This window comes from Amblyraja radiata, chromosome 18 (assembly GCF_010909765.2).
Source record: "Amblyraja radiata isolate CabotCenter1 chromosome 18, sAmbRad1.1.pri, whole genome shotgun sequence".
Taxonomy (NCBI): domain Eukaryota; kingdom Metazoa; phylum Chordata; class Chondrichthyes; order Rajiformes; family Rajidae; genus Amblyraja; species Amblyraja radiata.
The window spans coordinates 29,822,360-29,847,156 of NC_045973.1; the positions used below are offsets into that span (position 1 = coordinate 29,822,360).

At 41.5% G+C, this 24,797-nt stretch overlaps 1 protein-coding gene across 1 annotated transcript in view; it reads left to right on the top strand.

Moving 5' to 3' along the window:
* The first annotated feature begins 2,269 nt into the window (after window positions 1-2,269).
* The window catches only part of LOC116983314 (rab GDP dissociation inhibitor alpha), a 58,484-nt gene continuing 35,956 nt past the window's right edge, over window positions 2,270-24,797 (top strand). Inside the window, exon 1 of the mRNA XM_033037019.1 lies at window positions 2,270-2,664. Coding sequence (XP_032892910.1) covers window positions 2,620-2,664 — 45 coding nt within the window. The 5' untranslated portion in view covers window positions 2,270-2,619. The remainder of the gene's footprint in view (window positions 2,665-24,797) is intronic.

Sequence of the window (24,797 nt, forward strand, 5' to 3'; positions counted from 1 at the left end):
TTTTTTTTTAAATCACAAGGTCCCTATGAAGCAAGATTCCCTTGGTTGAAATCAATCATAATTAATTTTGATAAATTATGCCAATTTTGATCGACTTCAGGAAACAAAGCGGTACATATACCCTTGTATGTAATGACGGTGCCCAAGTAGAGATGGTTGAAAGTTTCACGTTCATAGGAGTAAATATCACCAGCAATGCCCTGGACCAGCTGTAGTGAAGCACTGGCCAAGAAAGCACACAAATACCTGTAGTTCCCAAAAAGGCTTAGGAAGTTCGGCATGTCCCCAACAACTCTCACCAACTTGTACAGATGTGCCGTAGAAAGCATTCCATTGGGATGGTCAGCATGGTTTGGAAACAGCTCCATCCAAGACCACAAGAAATTGCAGATAATTTTAGATGTAGTCCAGACCGTCACGCATCCCATCCATTGACTCCATTTACACCACACCGCCTCAGCAAGGCCACAGCATCATTTCCCCTTCTCCACTCTCACATCAGACAGGAGGTACAGAAGTCTAAATATACTTCCAGATTCAGGGACAGTTTGTTCCCAGCTCGAGAGCAGTCCTGACCTTCCATCTACCTCATTGGAGACCTTCGAACTATCTTTAATTGGACTGAACTGGACCTCATCTTGCACTAAACATTATTCCCTTTATTTTGTATCTGTAGACGGCTTGATTGTGATCATGTATCGTCTTTCCTCTAACTGGGTAGCACACAAGATAAAAGCTTTCGCTGTACCTTGGTACACGTGACAAGAAACTAAAAGTAAACTAAATGTAATAATATGTTATAGCAATTCCAAAATTGCATTATTGTCATGAGAACAGTATGTTTTCAGTTCATAACATTATATTAATAAGATATTTTTGTGCACTACATTGTTTTTAAAATTTGATATTCCAAAAGAAAAACTTGAAAAAGTTTGTTTAAAATTTCTCTTTGGACAGATGCAGCCTGACCTGGTGAGTCTATCTGGCATTTCCTGTTTTAATGCTAGATTTTTAGCATGTACAGATGTTTTATTGGAGAACTCTGTGTAGGGAGGGGTAGGAGGTGAAAGGATAGAGGAGGGGAAAGGAACTAGGTGATAGGGGTAGGTGAATGGAAAGAGTGGTGGAAGGGGGGTCTGGTTCTCCGACATTGGAAAAATTCAGGTTACAACCCCCTTCTAGCTCACTCTATTCCTTCTACATGTCCACCACCGATTTTCCAGCACCCTTGTTTCTAGAGCCTTTCTAGATTATCCTTTTTACCGCACTAACAGAGGTCACGGACTTGGGAGGCCGAGATACCGATCAGCTGGGCTTGCTTTCACTGGCGCGAGGGAGGTGGAGCGGTGACTTGATAGATGCTCATAATATTATGGGGTGGGACAGAAGTATTAAAAACACCTTTGAATCATTTCTTCTGTCCATTGGGGGACCTATTAACATATTGGAACTCAGAGTGTCTGCTTTGAGTGATAACCCCCTCAAATTATAAGAACCAACATTCAAATGATGTGATCTGCTCATCAAAACTGAGTGTAATGACAAGCCCAATGCTGGGGACAAATTTCTATGCATGGCAGAAAATGTTGGTATTTGTTCACTTACGCTGCCAGTGGATGTGCAGACCTTGGAAGGGTCCCGACTCGAAATGTTGGATTTCGAAATGTTCTTTGTCGGATACATTTTAATCAGTACACCAATTGCTATTGTAATAACAAGGAACTACAGATGCTGGTTTATACTAAAAAAGACACAAAATGCTGGAGTAACTCAACGGGTCATACAGCATCTCTGGAGAACATGGATAGTTTAATTCAGTTTAGAATTGTCATATGTACATGAAGAAGGGTTATTTAATGACCCATGTTCTCCAGGGATGCTGTCTGACCCGCTGAGTTTCTCCAGCACTCCTTCACCAATTGCTCTTCTTCAGAACAACGCGTTTTCTATGTTAACCTGAGACCAGCTGGGTGGTAGTTTAATATTTCAAGTATAGCACTACTTCAGCCGCTTGCATTCGTGTTCTAGAGTAGGATTCCAACGCAGTCCTCTGTTTTTATCAAAACATATCATAATAACTTCACTTTATTGTATTCAACCCTTGAATTTCCCGTTTGACTACAATTTCCATGCTGCATTGCAGCCCAAATGTACACTGCGCAGAATCGGACAGCAAACTCACTCTTACGAAAGACTACAACTCCCAGAATGCCTGACGGCGCCAGGCATGCGCAATGCGATTTTTCAAGTTCTTGGCAGTTGATGGAGGAGGACATGTTGGCACTACTTTATCTACTGCGCCGGTGTCAGGCGGTGGGAGATATTGCTAGTTTCGACATGGTCCCTGAATCTCCTTCAGTCTTTAACTTCGAAAATCCTTCCGATATAAATCGATGAGCCCCGGGAAATAAAATCATCGATTTTGAGAACAGTAGAAACGACGTGGTTGAGGGCAGAACTTTTTTCTGGGGCGCATAGACATGGTACCTTTGAAAGTGGTCTTGCGGTGGTGAGCTGCTCCAACCTGTCAGTGGGGAGGTTGAGCCTTTGCCTTTACATCAAATTAGTGTATTTTGGCAATAAATAAATACTCAGAAACCACTGGGACACTGAGCAGCTATGGATGAAGAATATGATGTGATTGTCCTGGGGACTGGACTAAAGGTAAGCTTTGTGTCAATAATTAAAACTGGTATTAATATTTGATGGTGGGTGGGGGAGATGCAGGGATGTATGGAGGATTGTAAATAGCCTGGGTACTGCGAGCAAGCAAAATGATGCTTAGAATAGCACTAGAAAATCTGATGCTTAAGAAAAATCATTATTATTATGGATTGTTTAAGAAAAAAATGTAACTGGATTACATTCTCTTAATGCTTTAGCAATTCATAATCATATTACCAAGGTTGAAATTATTATAGTGACAAGGGAGGATAAAAAGCTTTAAGGCCTGATGAGCGATAACAGTTTGTTGAGTAAAAATTGAGTGTGAAACACAATATTATAATGAATTGTGTTGCCTACAGTGGTAAACTATAAAAACATTTAAGAAATCTACGTAGTTATTTTCATTGGATATTTTTCTTTAGTATGTAAAGGTTAAACATACTGAATTATACTCATTTTATACAGGATGGATCACTTTTTTTTGTAATCTGTATATCAGTTTTAAAATTCACAATTTTTAACTTCAAATTATTAGCATTTTTACTGTACTATGCAAGCTTCTATCAAACTGGATTATCCTATCACATAAATCAACAAGACTATTATTTGTATTTGGTATTATAATTCAATGACATCTGAGAAATAAAACCACTGAATACTTATTTTGCTTTTGACTGATCAGTGACCAAAATATTCAGGAAAAATAAGTTTGTCAAGTCTTCAATAAATTTGTTCATCATTAGCAATTTTTTCCACGTGCTTAAATTTTAAAGTCTTCATCCTTGTTTTATAATATCTATCATGCTGCATTGGATTATTCATTTAGTTGGCATTAAATTCACTTTCTTGCCTGAGGCATTTCTGACTTTTATTCTCCCAAACCTGATGGCCCTTGAGGAGTTGATGATGATTATCTAAAGTTTGTGCTGGAGGTATTCTTGTTGTTTAGGAGGCAATTCCAGGATTTAGCCCCAGCGATAATGAAGGGTGGGTGATATATTCAGTGAGATTGAAGTGAAAATTGGAAGGAACTCACAGGAGGTGAGACACAAAATGCTAAAGTAACTCAGTGGGTCAAGTAGCTTCTCTGGAGAACATGGATATTTGATGTCTTTGGTTGGGACCCTTCTTCATACCAGGAGGTAATGTCCCTATACACTTGCCTCCTTTCTACTTCTTCAGTAGAGGGAGTGGGTTGGCATGTGCAGGTAGAATAGCCTAGGTAAATAAATGCAGTGCATTTTGAAGATGATGTACACTGAAGCCAATGTGACCAATGGTGGAGGGAATAAATGTATAGATTTATATAAATAAATGATTATGGCAAATCCAACAAACTGTTCAAGAGTCACTCATGTCAAGAGTATTTTATTGTTATATGCCCTGAAACGGAAAAATTAAATTCTCACTTGCAGCAGCACAACAGATAAACATTGTACTCGGTTTAAAACTCCCCCATAATAAATAACAAAACAAGTTGAATATTTATATTTAACACAGACAAATAAACAATCCAATAATAGTGCAAATTCAAAAATAAACCCCTCCAGTCTATGTAGTTCAGAGCCTATTTGGAGGTTGTGGTGTTTAATAGCCTGATGATTGTTAGGAAGAAGCTGCTCCTGAAGGATGTTGCAGCTTTCAGGATCCCGTAACTTCTTCCCGATGGCAAGAAGGAAATGAGAGTGTGGCCAGGGTGGCGTGGATCTCTGATGATGTTGGCTGACTTTTAGAAGCAGCAACTCTTGTAGATCCCTTCTATGGTGGGAAGGTCAGTATCGGTGATGGACTGGACAGTCCATGATCAGTCCATGTTGAGTCCTGCAGGGTTTTGAGCAGCTTGTGAGTTGTTCATGTTGTCACTTAAGTTAATGGAGAGTATTCCATCATGCTTTTGATTCATGCTTTGCAGATGGAAAGGCTTTGTGTCAGGAAGTGAGTTACTCGCTCAAGGATACCAAGTCTCTGACCTGCTGTTGTGGCGATGGTATTTGAATGGCTAGTCTATGGGTTGCTGGTCAATGATGACTCCCGGTGGGGGACATGGCGATGCAAATGGTTTAGACATACAGCATGGAAACAGTCCTTTGAGCCCACAAAATCCACATCGACCATTGCACTAGTCCCATGTTATCCCACTTTTGCAACCACTTCTTACACACTAGTGGCAATTTACAGAGGCCATTTAACCTACAAACTGACACATCATTGGGATGTGGGAGGAAACCGAAACACCTGGAAAATAAACCCACCTGGTCAAGGGAGAACATGCAAACTCCACATCGAAGGCACTCAAAGTCAGGACTGAACCAGGGTCTCTGGTGCTATGAGGCAGCAACTCTACCAGCTGCTCCACTGAACATAATGTCTTTGAAGAAGGGTCTTGAAGTCTGAAGAAGGGTCTCGACCCGAAATGTTACCCATTTCCTTCGCTCCATAGATGCTGCCTCACCCGCTGAGTTTGTCCAGCATTTTTGTCTACCTTCGATTTTCCAGCATCTGCAGTTCCTTCTTAAACATAATGTCTTTGAAAGTCAGGGGTAAATGGGTTAGATTATCCCTGGTTGGACATCGTCATTGTCCGACACTTAAGTTACATGAATGTTACTTGCCATGCACATGTGTTGCATCATTTGTTGCACATTTGTGAATCGAATAGAATGTGGTGCAGTCATCATCAAACAACATTATCTTGTTGTAGCCATTATTCTTTAACTGTACACTGCGGATACCTTGATTGTAATCATGTACAGTCTTCTTTCACTGGCCAGCACGCCAACAAAAGCTTTTTAATGTACCATAACACTTTAACTTTACTGTAACTAAACATATCTCACCTTGTGGAAGAAAGCAGCAGAAGATGGCTGAGCTAAGGACACAGCTCTGAGGAACTCCTGCAGTGATGTTGTGGGCCTAGGATGACTGACTGCCATCTGCCAACATCTTCACTTGATGTGCTTTCTGATACTGATTGACTTCAATTTTACAAGGGCTCCTTGATGCCAGGTAGACACAAAATGCTGGAGTAACTCAGAGGGACAGGCAGCATCTCTGGAGAGAAGGAATGGGTAACGTTTCAACCCGAAACGTCACCCATTCCTTCTCTCCAGCGATGCTGCCTGTCCCGCTGAGTTACTCCAGCATTTTGTGTCTGCCTTTGATTTAAACCAGCATCTGCAGTTCTTCCCTACACTCCTTGATGCCAGATTTGATGAAACTAAACTAGATGTCCAGGCAGTCTCTTGCCATGCTTCCTTAATTCACCTGTTTGGTCTGCGATCGGATGAAGTTCTGGAGCTAGGTGATCCTAGGAAAACCCAAACAGGGTATCAATGAATGAGCTATTGGAAAGTCAGTGCCCACTTGATAACACTGCTACTTTGATGATTGAGGGTAGGTTGATTGGGCATTAATTGGCCACATTCGATTTATCTTACTTTGTATGAAATTTAGCCTTGGAGTATTGTGTTCAGTTTTGGTCACCCAGCTATAGCAATGATGCCATTAAGCTGGAAAGAGTACAGAGACGATTTGAGGATGCTACCAAGACTTGAGGAACTGAGTCATAGGGAAAGGTTGGGAAGGCTAGGATGTTATTGAGGGGTTATCTTCAAGGGTAGGGGAGTGAAGAACTTGAGTGCATAGATTTAAGATGTGAGGGTTAAGATTTAACAGGAACCTGAGGGACAACATTTTCACACAGAGGATGGCGGGTACATGTAACAAGCTGCCACAAGTAGTGATTGAGGCAGGAGCTATACCGATGTTTAAAAGACTTTTGGACAGGTATGTGGATAGGGAATGTGTGGATGGATATGAATCAAACCAGGCAATTGGGATTAGATTGGATAAGCATCTTGGTTGTCATGGGCGAGTTGGCTTGTTAGTCATTTAGCATAGGTCCTGTTTCCATGCTATATTACTCCCATTAGCTGTTTTATTGCCTACCACCATTCAAAAGATAGGAGTGGTGGGACTACAGAGCTTTGATGTGATCCTTGATTGTAGGATTGCATTGCTGCATCTATCGCGTGCTGTTTTTTGTTGTTTAGCATTGAGTAGTCTTGTATTCCCATGTGCTTTGGGATGGTGTCAGCAACTTGCGGCCATCTATGAGAGCACACTGAGGATCTGCATCAGGAGCAGAAGGAGTGGAGTACCTCGCAAACTGCCCACACACCTGACATGTGTCCTACACCTACACCATTGGCTGGATTTCACAAATTTACGTTGTTAGCCACTTCAGAACTCACAAAACGTCATTTCATTCCTGAGTCACTGCCCAAGCAGAGGAAGGTTCTGCCTGGCAGTTTCCCCAGGCTGTCATCTCATGATCTTCACTGTGCCTGGTGCTATGCCTGTCAGCCACTTCTTCACTCCTTATTGACCCAGGTTTGATAGTAATGTTTGAATGGGGAATATATCAGCCATGAGGTTGCTGTCTGCAGAAATGTCCATTTTGCTGCTGCTGATGGAGTCCTATTGTCACGTAGCCCAGAAAGAGAACCCCAAACTGACCACACCCACGTATTTGCCCTTCTCTAGTTTCACAACGTGTCTTGAAGGCTTGATGGTTTTTTTCATCAATTTGACCACCTTGATCCCACGTTTGCTGTGGACACGTCAGCTGTCGTAGGGTCCCGGGCTTTCTGCTCTTAGGGAGTGGTGGGAAATAAACAACCAAAGCTACGTTCCTTCTGGGTTTTATTGTCCTGAAACAGGGAGGGAAATAAATCTGGAAAAAGCTTGATGCGTGTCGAGCAATGTTGATAATGTGATATTTTTACCTTCTCAGGAATAAAAGGAGGACAGCAGAATTTTCTTTTTTTTTACTGTCAGTTATCACAGCTAAAATATTCTGGCAGTGACTTCCTCATATGTAATTAGTAAGAATGTTGCCAGTTTTAAATAATCCCAGTTAAATTTGCAGTGATTGCACAATGTGCCAAATTTGAATGATGAGTCAACAATATAGTGACTTCGTAATTAGTCTTCCTGAGGACAGTACTAATCATGCAGAGATAAGAGTTCAAATTCCATCATGGGAGCTGGTGAATGGAAAATGGTTATTAACCCAGGGAAAAAAAGCAGTGAGTAATGACGATTGTGAAACAACTGGGTTGGTGTAAGATTCATCTGGATTGCTAATGCCTTTGCCCATCTCCAGTCGTTTTTTTTATTCTCAAGTCATTGAACGGATTTATGAAATAACATTTGCAAACCTACTGGAGTTTTTTTGCGGATGTCACTCAATTTAAGAGATAACTAGTTGATGCAACATAGCTAAAATTTAGGAAGGCCTTTGATCAAGTTCTTTAAAAGAGAATCGGAGTGTTTTATTAACATATGCCCTGAAATGGAACAATGAAATGCTTATTAATAATATAAGAGGGTAATGTGCAGATTTAAATATGGCATTGGAGATAATGTAAACTGCATGGATTGAAAATTATTTGACAGACAGGAAATGTTGAGTGGGATTAAATGGGAGGTTCTTGGGGTGCCAACTATAGAACCTGCGCTACCATAAGGAATAGAATGGTGGAGCAGGTTCAAAGGACCAAATGGCCTACTTTGCAACCTCTCGATGTTTCTGTTCTACACGACAACTGTCAAATCCATGCCCATCTTTCTCAGGAAAAATGCTTTTTGATGCTTTCCCCACACCCAGTAAGACTGTAACTGTATTAATTTCATTTGCTGCTTTTTAAGGAAAGAAATGCAGTGTCCTTGTTCTGTGTGGCCTATATTTGACTGCAGTCTGCAGCAATGTTGTTGTGCTTTAAATGTTCTGTGACATGGCTCAGCATGGTACTGAGTTGGGGATGCTGTTCCTTGCCAGTGAGGCGGTTCCTATCCTTGGAAAAAATTGATTGTTTTTAAAAACTTGTCTCAAGTCAGACTGTGTGTTGGAATTGTATTGAGGAACATTAGTCCTGGTTGAAAAAGCTACTTTTATAACTACTAAACCAGGTTCGCTTCTTAATAAACAGACACCACACAACTGTTTGGTAGACCAGTTCAAAACTTTACTTAACATCGGCCGATGGAAGGGAGGGAGAACTCCAGTCAAGTGACCAATGTAGACACTTAACTGTGCTCAGCCACCTTCCCTGAACAACAGAATTACATTGCCTTAAATAGGGTTTTTTTGTCCCCTTAGCACATTTCACAGACATTAGTCATGGTCAGAGGTACAGGAAAAGGTTTCCACAGAATGCATCACATCAAAGGCCTTTTGTTTACATGTTACAAGATAACATTGGCCATTTGGTTTACGACATTTTATCTTTCTACTTCCCTGGTTCCTCTCTCGTCCTTCATAAACATTGGCCATTTGGATAATGCCATTTTATCTTCACAGAGATCACCCTAGCTCTTTCGCTGCTTCCTCGCTGTCATTTGGTCCCTCATAAACATTGGCCATTTGGTTTATGGCATCTTACTTCAGAGATCTCTCTAGCTTCTCCTCTCTGCTTGTCACTTGGGAGACAATGTTATAGGATTTATTATCTCACACACCGCAACCTGAGGCAAGCCTAATTTGAGACTAAATATAAGCTGTAAGCTAGCCCAGAAGCCAATTTAATATCTTCTTATATTTTAACTAAAATTCGGCTTCATCATTCCATCCTTTTATCAAAAATTTGATAACAACTACAGTCCTAGCTGAGTACATACGAAAGACCATAAGCATCTCATCAGACAAATTAATAGTACACTAGTAACACAATCAATTCATAGTGGACAATCGTTCCACAAGTCCCTCCAAACATTTTAAATGGCCACCAACCTCCCCCAGACGTGACACTAATAGCACAGGAAAAGGATCATAAAAATTGTTCAGCCTTTATTCGGCTTCCCCGTGTGCTGGTGTAACTGGTTCATGCTTCTCTTGTGTGGCACTGCATTTGCAACATAACAATGCCCTGTCAAAAATATACTGTTTCCTAAAAATACACCAGTGCCTTGGTTGTGGCAAAAACAGGTAGATTTAACTGGCCTTTGCAGACCTCTTACTGTCTGTAGTCAGGGTATCTTTGCTGCGCTTGTCATGTTTGACTTCAATCTTGTTTAAAAGGAGGTGTGTACCATCCTTTAAATGTGGGTTAGTCCGCAAGCTTGCCATTCTGAAGAAAGTTCAGTCCATGTGGGCTGGGCCACCCCAGAATAAAGGGAGCATCAATAGCCCATCGTCCTTGTTTCCACAAACTGTTCACAGTCAATCAAATGTATCCAGCGACGATGATCTTCAAACTTCACAGCAGTTCATGTTGTTAGCAACACTTGGTTGTTTCTTTCAACACCGTCTCAATTTCTTCTTGTCCCAGCACCATCATCGTATAGCTTTTATGGCCTTGGTCACTGGTTTCCAGCAAAAACTCCTCCAACCTGGGAATGTAGATCTGGCAAGACATGGGTTAATTGCCGACCATACATAATTAGTTAATTGCCCAGGGCCTGTAGGTGGCTTCCCCCCCACTCTCCAGGGGGTGGACGCAACAGCTTTTCCTGCATCAATAAAAGGTTGTAAATCTTGTTCACCAGCTGAGTTTCTCCAGCACTTTTGTCTACATTTGATCCTCCAGTATTTGATCCTTCCTAACACTTCCCTTTGAATTTATTCTTTAATCCGATTATATCCGAAGAGGCTCTCTCCACCTGAATATTCAATTCTCCAAATATGTTCTCTTCCCCAATCTACTTTATCTTCTCACCTTTTATCCCTCATTGTGAGTTCCCTCAAACCCCCTTTTGTAAGTCATAAGTCAATTTTTCATCTACCTAATTTCCCTCACACAGCACATGCTTCAACATCTTTTTGTTTGCTTGAAAACAGTAATCTTGCTTCATTTGCATTTTAAAAGACAACCTCTGTTATTATATCAAAACAATCTTTCCCAAAAGAACTCACTCAGAATCAGTAATCAATAATACATTTTATTTTTCTCTGTAATTTTGACATTTCCAATCTCATTTAACACTTTAATTAGGAAGAGTCTTTTTTTTTTTTTAAACTTGGTTCAAAAGATTTATAATCAACCAACACTTTTTATCATTCGAGTATAGCTCCGCCCCCCATTCATGCCTGTTTCTTAATGGAGCACACCATAAACTGTCTGTCCATTTGCATTTTAAAGGACAAACTTCTTAAAGTGATACACAACTTTGCTCATTGCTTTGAATTTCACACATTCCACATACAAAAAACATTGCTTTACAATCAGTACATATACAAAAACATTGTTTTACCAGCAGTATATAATTTCATCTTCAAAGACGTCTCTTTGTAATTTCCCTTTTTCTGACAAGACTTCTGTTTACCAAAATCCTGGTTACCTAACCCTAATTGGACATTGATCCAGATCATGATTAGTCAGACTCCCCGTGACTTTTCAGTCTCCCTAGCTCTTTCCTCATTTCTCCATCAAATTTCCCTTCATCCCCAATTTATTTATAACATAGTTGCCTGTCAGAAAAAGGATTTACCTCCGGGGTAATTTTGTTTTGCAATCCCCATTGACTCTTTCCACCATCCCAGATGCCTGTGGGTGGTGTACACAGTGAAATTGCTGTCGAATATTACAATGTGCACATTTTTCCTTATTAATAGTGGCAATAAAATGAAGACCATTGTCTGAACTTATGACAGTAGGTAGGCCAAACCTGGGAATAACTTCTCTTAACAACAATGTTACCATAGTTTCAGCAGTATTATTAGTGGTTGGTAGAGCTTCACTCCACCTGCTAAATAAATCTAAAATCACTAAGCAATATTTATAACACTGGGCCCTTGGCATTTCAATAAAATCAATCTGTATGCATTCAAACGATCGTGATGGCATTGGCGTCACCGCTGAGGGTATCTTAATTGATTTGCCTGGATTACTTTGTTGGCAAATTTTACATTCAGAGGCCTGCCACTACATTTCCTTTGTTATCCTATCATTCCCTCCTTACCAGCATGGGTAAGACGGGTAAATATGTATCGAATACACCAACTTGTCCAAGCGGGGTGTGCTGAATCAATGGCACAGCCCTCTTGTTTCCATAGTTATTATTATATATGAGAGGCGTCCCTCTGTAATGTACATACCTCCTTCATGTTTGGCAGGACCGTTCTATTTGCTAGCATCTGTTTACGTGCTGTCACTATGCATTTGGATGTACAGGCTGCATTGTTTGGATACACTATCGGCAACTCATTGCCTTTTGCTATAGGGTCCCCAGCATCAGTGTGTGCAGTACATTTAACAATGACCAGCTGTTATGCCTTAAGCAAATTACGCACAGAAAGGCATTCCCGTGCTCCCAATCCTGGGGAGCTTTGTAAGGTCGGAACTTCAAGGTATAGGGATGTTACTGACGGAACTGTCCCAGGTAAAGATGCCATTGCTACTGGTAGGGCATAGGGAGGTGGACATCTCCCAAGATTATCTAACTCCTCATCTTCATTACCAAATAGTGTCGTCGTGCCAGACATGAAGTCTCCTCCAGAGGATTTACCAGTACTGGGTTTATTTTTTACTAACCATCACCTGTTTCTCACTTCCTGTCTGTCTTTTAATTATTTCCTCTTGTTCCTCTGCCCACTGGCATTCTAGTTGCAATACGTTCCATCCTTTCCGAGTGCTATCCTTGTTTCTTAACTCTATACCCTTCTTACATACAGCATCCATCCAACTTCAAACTCTATACTCTCCTCATGCTTCTTCACTGCTTCTGCTTCCCATGTTTTAATTCCTTTCTTCCATCCTTTCCTGCCTTCCTTTCTCATATAAATGTCTCTACATTCCATGTTCCCCCTACTGGCCAGGCTTCATCCCCTAACCGTTTGGTCAACTTGTAACTTAACATTCTAAATATCTTATTATACTTAGGATTCAAATAACACATATGTTGGACTGTTATCCAGAGCATTCCCCATAGATAGATAAAGAGAAAGAAAACAGACTTCTTAATTCCGAATCGTTCCAAATATATCAACCAGGCCGACTCGCTAATGAGACCCCAGTTTCTCAATTTGGCTGACTTTTTAACTCTTTAATATACGACCCAAGTGTCTCAACGAAGCCGACTCGCTAACCGAGACCCCCGTTTCTCAACCTGGCAGACCTAAAATAAGCCCCAGGTGTCTCAACGAAGCAGACCCGCGAACCGGGACCCCCGTTTCTCAACCTGGCAGACTCCTTACTCTTTAATATACAACGCCACTTATTTCTCAACCCGACAACCCTTCGGATGTCTCAATAAGCCAGACGCACACCTCAACCCCCGTATCTCAACCCGACAAATCACGGATATCTCAACGAGGCTGATGAGCCCTTTGTAGAGAGAGAGAAAAAGAGAAAACAAAGAGTGATAGACAGAGAGAGAGAGAAAGAGAAACTGCTCAAGTCCTTCTTAAAAATATACACAGGCCCTTCTTAAAAATACTTACACAATTCTGTCTTAAAAATACATACACATCCCTTCTTAAAAAAAACATATAAAGCCCAACTGGTCTTACCTTTGTCTGTTTCGAAGAACCTCGGCAGGGAACCAATTCAATGTCTGATGAAGGATCACAGATGTTCCCGGGAGTTTCTAGGGAGTCGGTCTGACAAGGGGGCCGATAGAGCTCAGTTATCTCCCTTCCAATCCCGGCAACCTCTGCAACCTCTTGCACAGTCAGCCGTTGATGTGGTCCCAGCGAGGCCTGCATAACTACGCCAATGAAAAAGCTACTTTTATAACTACTAAACCAGGTTCGCTTCTTAATAAACAGACACCACACAACTGTTTGGTAGACCAGTTCAAAACTTTACTTAACATCAGCCGATGGAAGGGAGGGAGAACTCCAGTCAAGTGACCAATGTAGACACTTAACTGTGCTCAGCCACCTTCCCTGAACAACAGAATTACATTGCCTTAAATAGGGTTTTTTTGTCCCCTTAGCACATTTCACAGACATTAGTCATGGTCAGAGGTACAGGAAAAGGTTTCCACAGAATGCATCACATCAAAGGCCTTTTGTTTACATGTTACAAGATAACATTGGCCATTTGGTTTACGACATTTTATCTTTCTACTTCCCTGGTTCCTCTCTCGTCCTTCATAAACATTGGCCATTTGGATAATGCCATTTTATCTTCACAGAGATCACCCTAGCTCTTTCGCTGCTTCCTCGCTGTCATTTGGTCCCTCATAAACATTGGCCATTTGGTTTATGGCATCTTACTTCACAGAGATCTCTCTAGCTTCTCCTCTCTGCTTGTCACTTGGGAGACAATGTTATAGGATTTATTATCTCACACACCGCAACCTGAGGCAAGCCTAATTTGAGACTAAATATAAGCTGTAAGCTAGCCCAGAAGCCAATTTAATATCTTCTTATATTTTAACTAAAATTCGGCTTCATCATTGTTACCGTTGAAGATTGCTGAACAATGATGACATTATGCTATTCTTGCATCCCATTTATACACAAGATTTTCTTATGCTCTGGTCTGGAAGTGCCTCCTAGTCTCCCATGTGTAAGCATTCCATTAATTCTTGCCGTCATTGACCTCACGCAATTGTGAGAGTTGTGGGTGTAACCCATTGACAGGGGTTGCAGTTATAGCAAGAGTAAAACATCTCTAAACAAGTCACAATAAATCAGCATTTTCCCCGTAAAATAAGCTCCATCTGATATGATAAAATCGGTTTAATACAAAAGGATCTAAAAACAAATTTAAATTAATTGAGACAAATTATAGCAACATTTAAGAGACATTTATACACTATCCTCTGTATGTATTGCCCCCTTGGGTTTCTATTAAATCTTTTCTCCTCTCACCTTAAACCTATGTCCTCTGGTTCTTGATTTTCCCAACCCTGGGAAAAATACTGTGCATTCACCACCTCATGATTTTATACACTTCAATCATGTCACCCTTCAGCCTCTTGCACTCCAAGGGATAAAATCCTGGCTTACCTACCCTCTCCCTACACCTCAGACCTTCAAATCCTGGGAATATACTCAGAAGTGTTCTCTGCATTCTTTCCAGTTTAATGGCATTTCTCCTTTCATAGGATGACCAAAATTGAATGCAATGCTCCAAGTAAGGCTTTGCCAACGTCTTTTACAACAATAACAACATGTCCTAACTTACATACTCAATTCCCTGACTGATGAAGACCAGCATGCCAAATGCATTCTTCACTACCCTACTCTGTCACTGGATTCTTGACTTTCTGAACCATAGACCACAATCACTGAGCATGCGTGACAACAACACCTCCAAAATAATTCTCAACAGCGGTGCTCCACGAGGATGTGTTCTCGGTCCCCTACTGAACTTCATATACATTCACAATTGAATGGCCAAATTCTGCTCTATTTCCATCTACAAGTTTGCAGATGACACCACTGTGGTGGGCCAGACCACCAACATTGACAAGGCAGAGTACAAGAAGGAAACGGGGCGATTTGTGACATAGTGTCAGGCCAATAACCTCTCCCTCAATGTCAGCAAGCCAAAACTGATGGTGTAATCCTGTTCTATTAATGTTACCTCTGGTGTTTCCTAAAGATCTATCCTTGTCCCCTTTCCTTTTTTTCTCACCTGGTATGTTGGTGACATGTAGCTCCGTCACCACCTTTTCTTTCATTCTTTCAAGTGTTTATAATTGTCTGAAGTCAAATAAGTAGAATTTCCCTCCAATTAAATATTGGAAAGACCAAAGTGGCAATGCGACACTTCTCATTCCACCCATTTGTCTCGTGGCTGACAGAGTCTCATTTCGGCAGTTTGAAGTCCTGACATCACTTCTGGCCGCCAAATGAATTGTGAGCTCTATGTATTGGCTTTATTACAAAAAATGCTAAGTTTCGTACCAGACTCAGCCTCTGCTTCAGCTCTAGTGCCAAAACTCAGTTACCTTTGAGAAAATACTTTGCATTATTGGGCACTTTCGTTCCATTGTTGAAAAGCCAACAAAAACTGTCCTTTATTCTAACTCTCATCAAGACCTGCTAGTCCATCAACACCAAGCTGTATTTGTTCCTAGTTAAGCTACGTTTGGGTATGTGTTTAATCTTCCTAGAATGTTTTAAATCTTGCTCCCATCCCTTCCGACAACCAATCCCTTCCAGTACATTTACCACAATATTTCTTAATCTACCGAGGCGCAAAGCGTCAATTTGCTTTCCTCAGATCTGGGTCACTTTTATTCCGCTTTTTAAAAATATGTTTAAAACCTATTTTAATAATGCTTTTACTGTTCAGTCTTAATGTGTGGGTTCTTGTCAAATTTTAGTAACGATAAATTACGGTAGATAAAGTGTAAATGCAGAATGTCAACAGTAAGTTCTGGAAGTACTTGGCAGGTCACGTATTTGTGAGAGAGGAACTGTTTATAATTCAGATTCATCATCACTTCTTCGGGCGGCACAGTGGCGCAACGGTAAAGTTACTGCCTTACAGTGCCAGAGATCTGGGTACAATCGTGACGAAGGAATTTGTATGGAATTTGTACATTTTCCCAGTGACTGCATGGGTTTTCTCTGGGTGCTCCAGTTTCCTCCCACACCCCAAAGACATAGAGGCTTGTTGGTTTATTGGCTTCGGTAAAATTGTAAATTGTCTCTAGTGTGTAGGATAGTGTGATTGTACGGGGTGATCGCTGCTCAGCGTGGACTCGGTAGGCCGAAGGGCCTGTTTCCGCAGTATCTCTAGTCTAAAAGTAAGGTTCTTTCTAAAGTTGGGAACAACTGGCAATGAACAGATGCAGAGAAAGAGAGGAAGTAGGGGAAAATGGTGAGGATTGTGAAAGGTCGGAGATTAAATTACAAAAAGAATGCTGGTAAAGGTGAAAGATGCAAGTGAGGAAACAAAAGGTTAGATAGACACAATGTGCTGGAGTATCTCAGCAAGTCAGGCAGCATCTCTGGAGAAAAAGGATAGGTGACGTTTCAGGTCGGCTCCCTTGTTCTGACCCGAAATGTCAACCATCCTTTTTCTCCAGGGATGTTGCCTGGCCAGCTGAGTTACTCCAGCACTGTGTGTCTATCTTTGGTATAAACCAGCGTTTGCAATTCCTTCCCAAACAAAAGGTTAGTCTGGATGAGGTGTGAAAATGGGAAAGGGAATTATCACTAAAATAATTGAAGAAAAAAATTATAAATGCTAGAAACACTGTCTGAAATGTTGAACATTGAATTCAGAAGATTAAACTGTGCCTGGCTGGATACTGAGAAAGCTTGCATGAGACTTTTTCATATTGTGAAATAGGCAGCAAATGCAAGGTCAGAGTAGAGAGGATGGAGAAACAAGGTGAAAAGCAACCAGAAGCTAATGGTCACACTTGTGGACTGAATATGTGTTCTGCAAAGTTGTCGGCAAAACTGTATTTGATCTCCTTTGTAGAGGGCTTTACATTATGAGCAATAAATAGTGTAATATAAATTGCTCTCAGTGCAGCTTCAGCACTATGTATTTGGACTCATAAATAGTCAGAAGAGTGGAGTTGAGACCTTGTCATTTCATCACCTGTGGTTGTACGGGAAGTCTGAGATGGAAGAGTGAATCTGAGCTTACTGAAAGTACCAATCACTTCAGAATATTGAAAAAGAAAGAGAGAAGATGCGTCTCATGGTGGCATGGCATTGGAGGTGCCGACCAACGGTCATCCGTACACTAGTTCAAGCCTGGACACTAAGGATAATTTACAGAAGTCAATTAGCCTACAAACCTGCATGTCTTTGGAGTGTGGGAGGAAACCAGAGCACCCGGAGAAAACTCGTGCGGTTACAGGGAGAACGTACAAACTCCGTACAGACAGCACGTGTAGTCAGGATTAAGCCCTAATCTCTGGTGCTGTCAGGGAGCAAATTTACTGTTGTGGCACTGTGCTGCCCAGGTGATGAATATGGAGGCTATTGGGTTGTGGGCTGAATACAGAAATGCATTTCTGGGTCTGGTGGGATCAGTGGGAAGGGAGTGTGGGAAATGGATTGGACATAGTTGAGGGCCTCGTCAGCCACTGGGAATGGAGACAGTTATAGAAAGTCTGAACAGATGTGATGGGGCATGGAAAAACTGGGTGGGAGGACAGGAATACTGGCAGCAGCAGAGTGCAAGAAAAATGTATTTATTGTGGGAATTGCTGTGCAAACTGCAAGTGAATATGAATTGCTCAATTATTCCATGAAATGGAGAGAAAGAAGTTGAGGAATGGAAGAATCAGAAAATGATGGACATATTCTGACTTGAAACAATCAATGGGCTCTTTCTCTTTCCATTGATGCTAGCTGACCTGAGCGTTTCCAGCATTTTCTGTTATACTTTCACATTTCTAGTATCTGCAGCCTTTTATATTTTTTTAAGGAAAGGGCAGATGGGGTTATGGTAAGAATGGGATGGAAAATGTATTTACATTAAGCACGCTTGGGCTACAAACTGCAAAGTTACATTCCACATTATTGTAATGGATACCATTCACAACCACCACTTCAAAGGATCTGAATAAAACAAATTTAGCATTTATATAAGATTTCAAAATTGTTTTTTACTGGTGTTTTAAGTCTTACAACCTAAACCTTTTTATTGGATATTCCAGTTTTTTCCCTCCAAATTAAGCGTTTTAATTGAAGTCATGTCTCGGACAAATGTGCCATAATTTGAGTTGACAAGAAACCATTGGTATTTTTATCCGAATTTGGCGGCCACGTTGTACCAGCTGCTGTGTCACCGAGATCTTTGTGACCGCATTAATTTCCATATGACCAGATTCAACCATGATTGCCACATCTCGTGCAACAGTTTAGAGAGGAAAATGGCCACGAAGCTCTGCAGTATGACATAAGGAACTTGTTTGGCGATGAGATTTAGGCAGGAGTTAACTGTTTGTTTGCCTCATAACATCGGTTGCTGTGTCAGAATTGACTAATTAGTATCTGTTTCGTAGAACACAGAACAGTACAGCACAAGAACAGGCCCTTCGGCCCAGCATGTCTGCGTCAAACATGATGCCAAGGCCAAGTCTCGTTAACCTGCACATAATCCATATTCCTCCATTCCCTGTATATACATGTGCCTATGCAAAGTTTCTTAAGTGCCGCTATTATTTTTGCCTCAACCACCGCCTATTGGCAGCATGTTTCGCATTATCTAATTCTCAATTGCTTGACTGTAGACTTTAGAGATGCAGCGTAGAAACAGGCCATTTTGCCCATTGAGTCCATGTCGACCAACGATCACCCCGTACACTAGCACTATCCTACACACTCGATGGGCAATTTATAATTTTACCGAAGCCAATTAACGTACAAACCTGTACATCTTTGGGTGTGGGAGAAAACCTATGCAGTCATGGGGAAAACGTACAAATTCCGTACAGACAACGTCGGTAGTCAGGATCAAACCCGGGTCTCTTGCGCTGTAAGGTAGCAACTCTACTGCTGTGCCACTGAGCTGCCCCTGAGGTAGTGAATTCTAAGGAGTAACATGTTGTTCACTCATAAAGGATCTTAAACCAGATGAAGGATCCTTGGTACCAACAATGTAACTTGTGATCACGTATTTTTTTTTTCAAATTTAAAAAAAGGCAGACACATTTGAATGCCTGCTGCTTAACCATAAAGGAAAGGATTTCTGCAGCCTACATTTTTACTGATATTTTTTGTATCTGCCAGAAATTTGTTATAACTACAGGTGCACAACCTTTTATCCGAAATTCCAAATAACGAAAAGCTGATGGTGTGCAAGGTACGTCTTATTCTTGGGGTGGCGCAGCTCGGGCTGTGGGCGAACTGCCACTTGTCGCCGTAGCGGCCCATCGGGGAGCGGATTCCTCTGGAGTTGGAGGGGGAGGGGGGTATTGTGCTGTTTGATCGCCCCCTGCTATCCCAGGGACAGGGAGACACAGCAGCTTTTGAGAATGGTGGGCAATCACTTCCAAAGTTCTGCCCACACAGTCAGTATACTTCTCCTACACTTGTCTCCCACACTAAGATCATCTCGCAGAGAATGATCCCAGCCTAACCCTCCCTATTCTCTCCTATTCTGCAAGAAAAAACTACATTGAAGACTCAAACTCGCGATCGAGTAACTGCCGGGATCGAGGCGCAAACTCGCGACCTTGCGGATATGAGCCGAGCACTCTACCACTGAGCCAGCCGTTAAAATCTACGCTAAAAATCTTCCATTCCAAAAGCCGAAAAATTCCGAATTACGAAAAGTGTCTGGTCCCAAGGCTTTCGGATAAAAGGTTGTGCACCCTGTACTTGATTTTAGAAAATGCATAACTTTATCAAGATCAACAATTATTGTTGAAAATCAAAAAAAACAAAACAGATATGGGCCAAACGCAGGTAGGTGGGACTGGTGTAGATGGGACATGTTGGTCAGTGTGGACAAGTTCGGCCAAAGGGCCTGTTTCCACACTGTATGACTCTATCACTATGTTGGAAAACAAACAAAAGCAGAAAATGTCATAAATCGTAGGCCAGGTGGCCATGTGAGGAAAGAGAAACCAGTCACCATTTCAGGTTGGAGACTTTTTGTCAGAATTGAAAAGAAGATAAAAGAACCCTTAAGACAGTAAGGAGAGTAATTATTGCTCTTACTTTATTCCTCTTGAGAAGGAGGCAGTGAGAAGCTATTATGATTGCAGTGTGGAAGGTAGGCAGTTCCAAGATTTTTGACCCGGAGTTGAAGGAACAGCAAGTTAGGTTCATTGATGTGTGTGTGTGACTTGAATGGCAGCTTGGTGGTGGAAAATGAAACTTGCTGGTTTTGGACATGATGCCAATAACATCTTGGTAAGTCACTGTAGTAAGTTGTGTAGAACGTACATGATATTAACTCTGCTGTGTTGTGGAGGGAGCAGGTTATTTAAAGCTGGATTACAGATAATGTACAAAAAAAATTGGAAGATTGAAGAAATCTTCTTGACAGCTAAACCAGCAACTGGTTTCAATGTGAATTATTTCTCTTTACCCAGATGCTGCCTGATCTGCTGAGTTTCCAGCATTATCTGATTTTTAGTTAAAATTTCTAGCATTTGCTTTAAAAAAAAAAAAAAAATCAACTTACTGTTAACTATAGCTAATTGGCTAAAAGCCTACCAGTCAATTGGGGGTTCCAAAAGGATGAGACTTCATTTTTGGCATCTTTCCTTCAGAATGTGTATCACAAACTGTTGTGTGTCCACGTTTTCACTATGGCAAAACAGTACTCTTGTGATGTTCATATTTTGTAATCTTCCCCTGTGGTTTCCTTGTAACATGCCAGTCTGAAATCATGTTTCATGTACTTGTATTATCTTTCATGCATCTCCTATTGTGATCCTATAACCATGTTGGCGTCTGTGGTCAATTCAGTCAACAAGAAAATTGGACGCTCATAAAATGTTTTTGGCTGTTGTATTCTTGACTGATGAAAGGAGTATTTACATATATCAATAGTGTGCTGGAATGTCTTGGGTGTGAACTACTATTGTATCCTTGGCCCTCAGCAAATATGTGTAATGCATTTCATGTTCCCTTGTAATAGCTGTGGATTATGGGTATCAAAGATATGAGGACATTTGTTTAAAGAAATGTCATTGTCTTGTGTAGGAAGGAACGGCAGATGCTGGTTCACATCGAAGATAGACACAAAGTGCTGGAGTAACTTAGGAGGTCAGGCAGCATCTCTGGAGAAAACTAATTGGTGATGTTTCGGGTCATGACCACTGTTGAACGAACAACTGTCTGTCACCATTTTGCTAGAATTTGAATCTATGAAATTGTATGAATAAATATTGCAAATGGATTCAAATGGGTAATAATGCTCCTGGAAGTCGAATAGTGTGCCAACATTTCTGGTTCCAGAACCTTAACATCCTTGTTAATCTTAACATCATTGTTAAGGTGCTCATTCACACTAGTTGTATCCTACACACTAGGGGCAATTTACAGAGGCTGATTAACCCCCAAACCTGCACATCTTTGGGATGCGGGTGGAAACCGGAGCACTCAGAGAAAATCCATGAAGTTCACAAGGAGATTGTACAAATGCCATACTGACTGCACCCATAGACAGAATCGAACTCTGGTCTCTGGCGCTGTAATAGCCCTGTCCCATGGTATGAGTTCATTCCAAGAGCTCTCTCGGGTTTAAAATAAATCAAACTCGTGGTAAGCACGGAGAATGAACGTAGCGGGTACGTCGGAGCTCGGGGACGTCTCTTAGCGCTAACGTCAGGTACTCTGGAAGACTTGCTAACGGCAGGTAAGCACGGGAAGACTCTTGAAGATTTTTCAACATGATGAAAATTGTCCACAAGAGCCCCAAATACCGACGAGTGGCTCTTACCGTAAATCTCCGAGTTCGAATCGGGGCAAACTCAGGAGAACTCTTGGAATGAACTCGTACCGTGGGGCGAGTTTTAGACAACAACTCTACTACTGTGCCACCTATAATGCTGGAAAAGACGACAGAAGGCATTTGCTCCATTAAGGGGTGCACTCCAGTAATCAGCACCTTATAAAAAGTCACTAGAAAAGGGGAAAGTTCCTTTTAGGGTAAAGTAATCTGGTGTACTGGAAATTGGTGACTTTCTTGAAAGGAATTTAGTGGTGGCAGATTATTCTTCATTCAGTGAGTTGCAAAGGCCAGCACTACAAACAGCTGGTGTTATTAACTGCATCATAATCACATCAGCTTTTTGTTTGTGCCGTTTCTCAGGACCGCTTCTATTTTCTAAGTCACTTGAATCTGCTACTTTTGCCTGTAAGATCAAATCTTTATGACGAATGGGGTTTTGCATTGTATGTGTTCGTGTTTGCTATACTCTTCCACAAATTGATTAATCTGAAATCTGCTATTAAAACAAATTTGATTTAATTCTGGGCATTAACTGCGTCTCTCTCGAGCACTGTTCACTTCCCCTTGTCTTGTTTTTTTGCCAAATGAGCAGGGCTGTGGCCACAATAACAACAAAATACTGCCTCTTGGATTGAACACTGACGGAAAAGAGAGAACAACAAAGTGTTTGGGGGAAAAAATATAGAGATAAAGTGCTGGAGTAATTCAGCAGGTCAGGCAGCATCTCTGTAGAACATGGATAGGCGATGATTTGGATTGGGGTCCCTCTTCATTCTGAAGAGGGTTCTGACCCATAACATCAACTACCCATGTTCTCCAGGGTAGCCTATTAGTAAGGCTCCGCTGAGTTACTCCACTTTTTTCGTAAACCAGCATCTGCAGTTCCATGTTTCCAAAGTTTTTGTTTCACAAAGTTGTGTCTTTCACAACTGTCTTAGAGCTCTTCATGGCAGTGAAAATGTCACCTTTTGAGTCTCATCAATTATCATGTAATGGCAAGAAGCAGTACGTTGAAGGACGAATGCATTGTGCCACCATGTGACCTATTTGAATATCATTTTAAGGCATGCAGTGATGCAAGTTTTTATTGAAGCTGTTTTTCCATTGTATTTGAACACAATGGACGGGTCAACATTGGAACAATGGATTTGTCAACACAGTATATGGTGTTCCAGAATTAGTTCAGTGGTGAGTCCCATGTAAAATATCCGTGCTGCCTGTTTCAGATTTTGGATGACCCATTTCTCAGCCATTTTATTGTTTAAAAAAAAAAATGTTTTGAACAGATCCTAATTGACTTAAAAGAAGGCCCTAGGAGTGGAAGGGGTGAAAGAGTGAAGAAAAGTTGGTTATTTCAGCAGCACTTTTCAATTTGCAAATTGCATTGAAACTTTCATGCCTGCAGCAGAAAAGTAATGAATGAAAATTTTGGGAGACAGACGTTTGTCCATTTCCACAACATTACTGTTATTTATCCAAAGAAGGTGTCATATTGATTTCTGCTAGCTCTGTTGTGTTCATGAGTCAGATGAGCAGAAGCAGGCCATTCGGCCCATCACATCTACTCCTCCATTTTATTTTACCATAGTTAACATGACACATGCAAAGGTCATTTGACCCACTGAGTCCATGCTGAATCTCAGCACAACGATCCCGGCAGACGTTAATTTTCGTACTTAATTTGAAACATTAATTCAAGGTCATGTCTGCCTTTTCTGAAGGTCCACGATGTGCTTTAAGCACATTTCCAAGTAATGGATATAACAAGACATGGAAAAGCACAACATGCTGGAGTAACTTAGCGGGACAGGCAGCATCTCTGGAGAGAAGGAATGGGTGACATTTCGGGTCGAGACCCTTGTTATAGAAAAGCACAACTCAGCCATGTGTCCTTCGGCCAAACATGATGCAAAGGAAACTAATCTCCTCTGCCTGCACATGATCCAAATCCTCCAGTCCCTGCATATCCATGTGCCTATCCGAAAGCCAGATAGGTAGGTAGGTAGGTAGGTAGGTAGGTAGGTAGGTAGGTAGGTAGGTAGGTAGGTAGGTAGGTAGGTAGGTAGGTAGGTAGGTAGGTAGGTAGGTAGGTAGGTAGGTAGGTAGGTAGGTAGGTAGGTAGGTAGGTAGGTAGGTAGGTAGGTAGGTAGGTAGGTAGGTAGGTAGGTAGGTAGGTAGGTAGGTAGGTAGGTAGGTAGGTAGGTAGGTGGGTAGGTAGGTAGGTAGGTAGGTAGGTAGGTAGGTAGGTAGGTAGGTAGGTAGGTAGGTAGGTAGGTAGGTAGGTAGGTAGGTAGGTAGGTAGGTAGGTAGGTAGGTAGGTAGGTAGGTGGGTAGGTAGGTAGGTAGGTAGGTAGGTAGGTAGGTAGGTAGGTAGGTAGGTAGGTAGGTAGGTAGGTAGGTAGGTAGGTAGGTAGGTAGGTAGGTAGGTAGGTAGGTAGGTAGGTAGGTAGGTAGGTAGGTAGGTAGGTGGGTAGGTAGGTAGGTAGGTAGGTAGGTAGGTAGGTAGGTAGGTAGGTAGGTAGGTAGGTAGGTAGGTAGGTAGGTAGGTAGGTAGGTAGGTAGGTAGGTAGGTAGGTAGGTAGGTAGGTAGGTAGGTAGGTAGGTAGGTAGGTAGGTAGGTAGGTAGGTAGGTAGGTAGGTAGGTAGGTAGGTAGGTAGGTAGGTAGGTAGGTAGGTAGGTAGGTAGGTAGGTAGGTAGGTAGGTAGGTAGGTAGGTAGGTAGGTAGGTAGGTAGGTAGGTAGGTAGGTAGGTAGGTAGGTAGGTAGGTAGGTAGGTAGGTAGGTAGGTAGGTA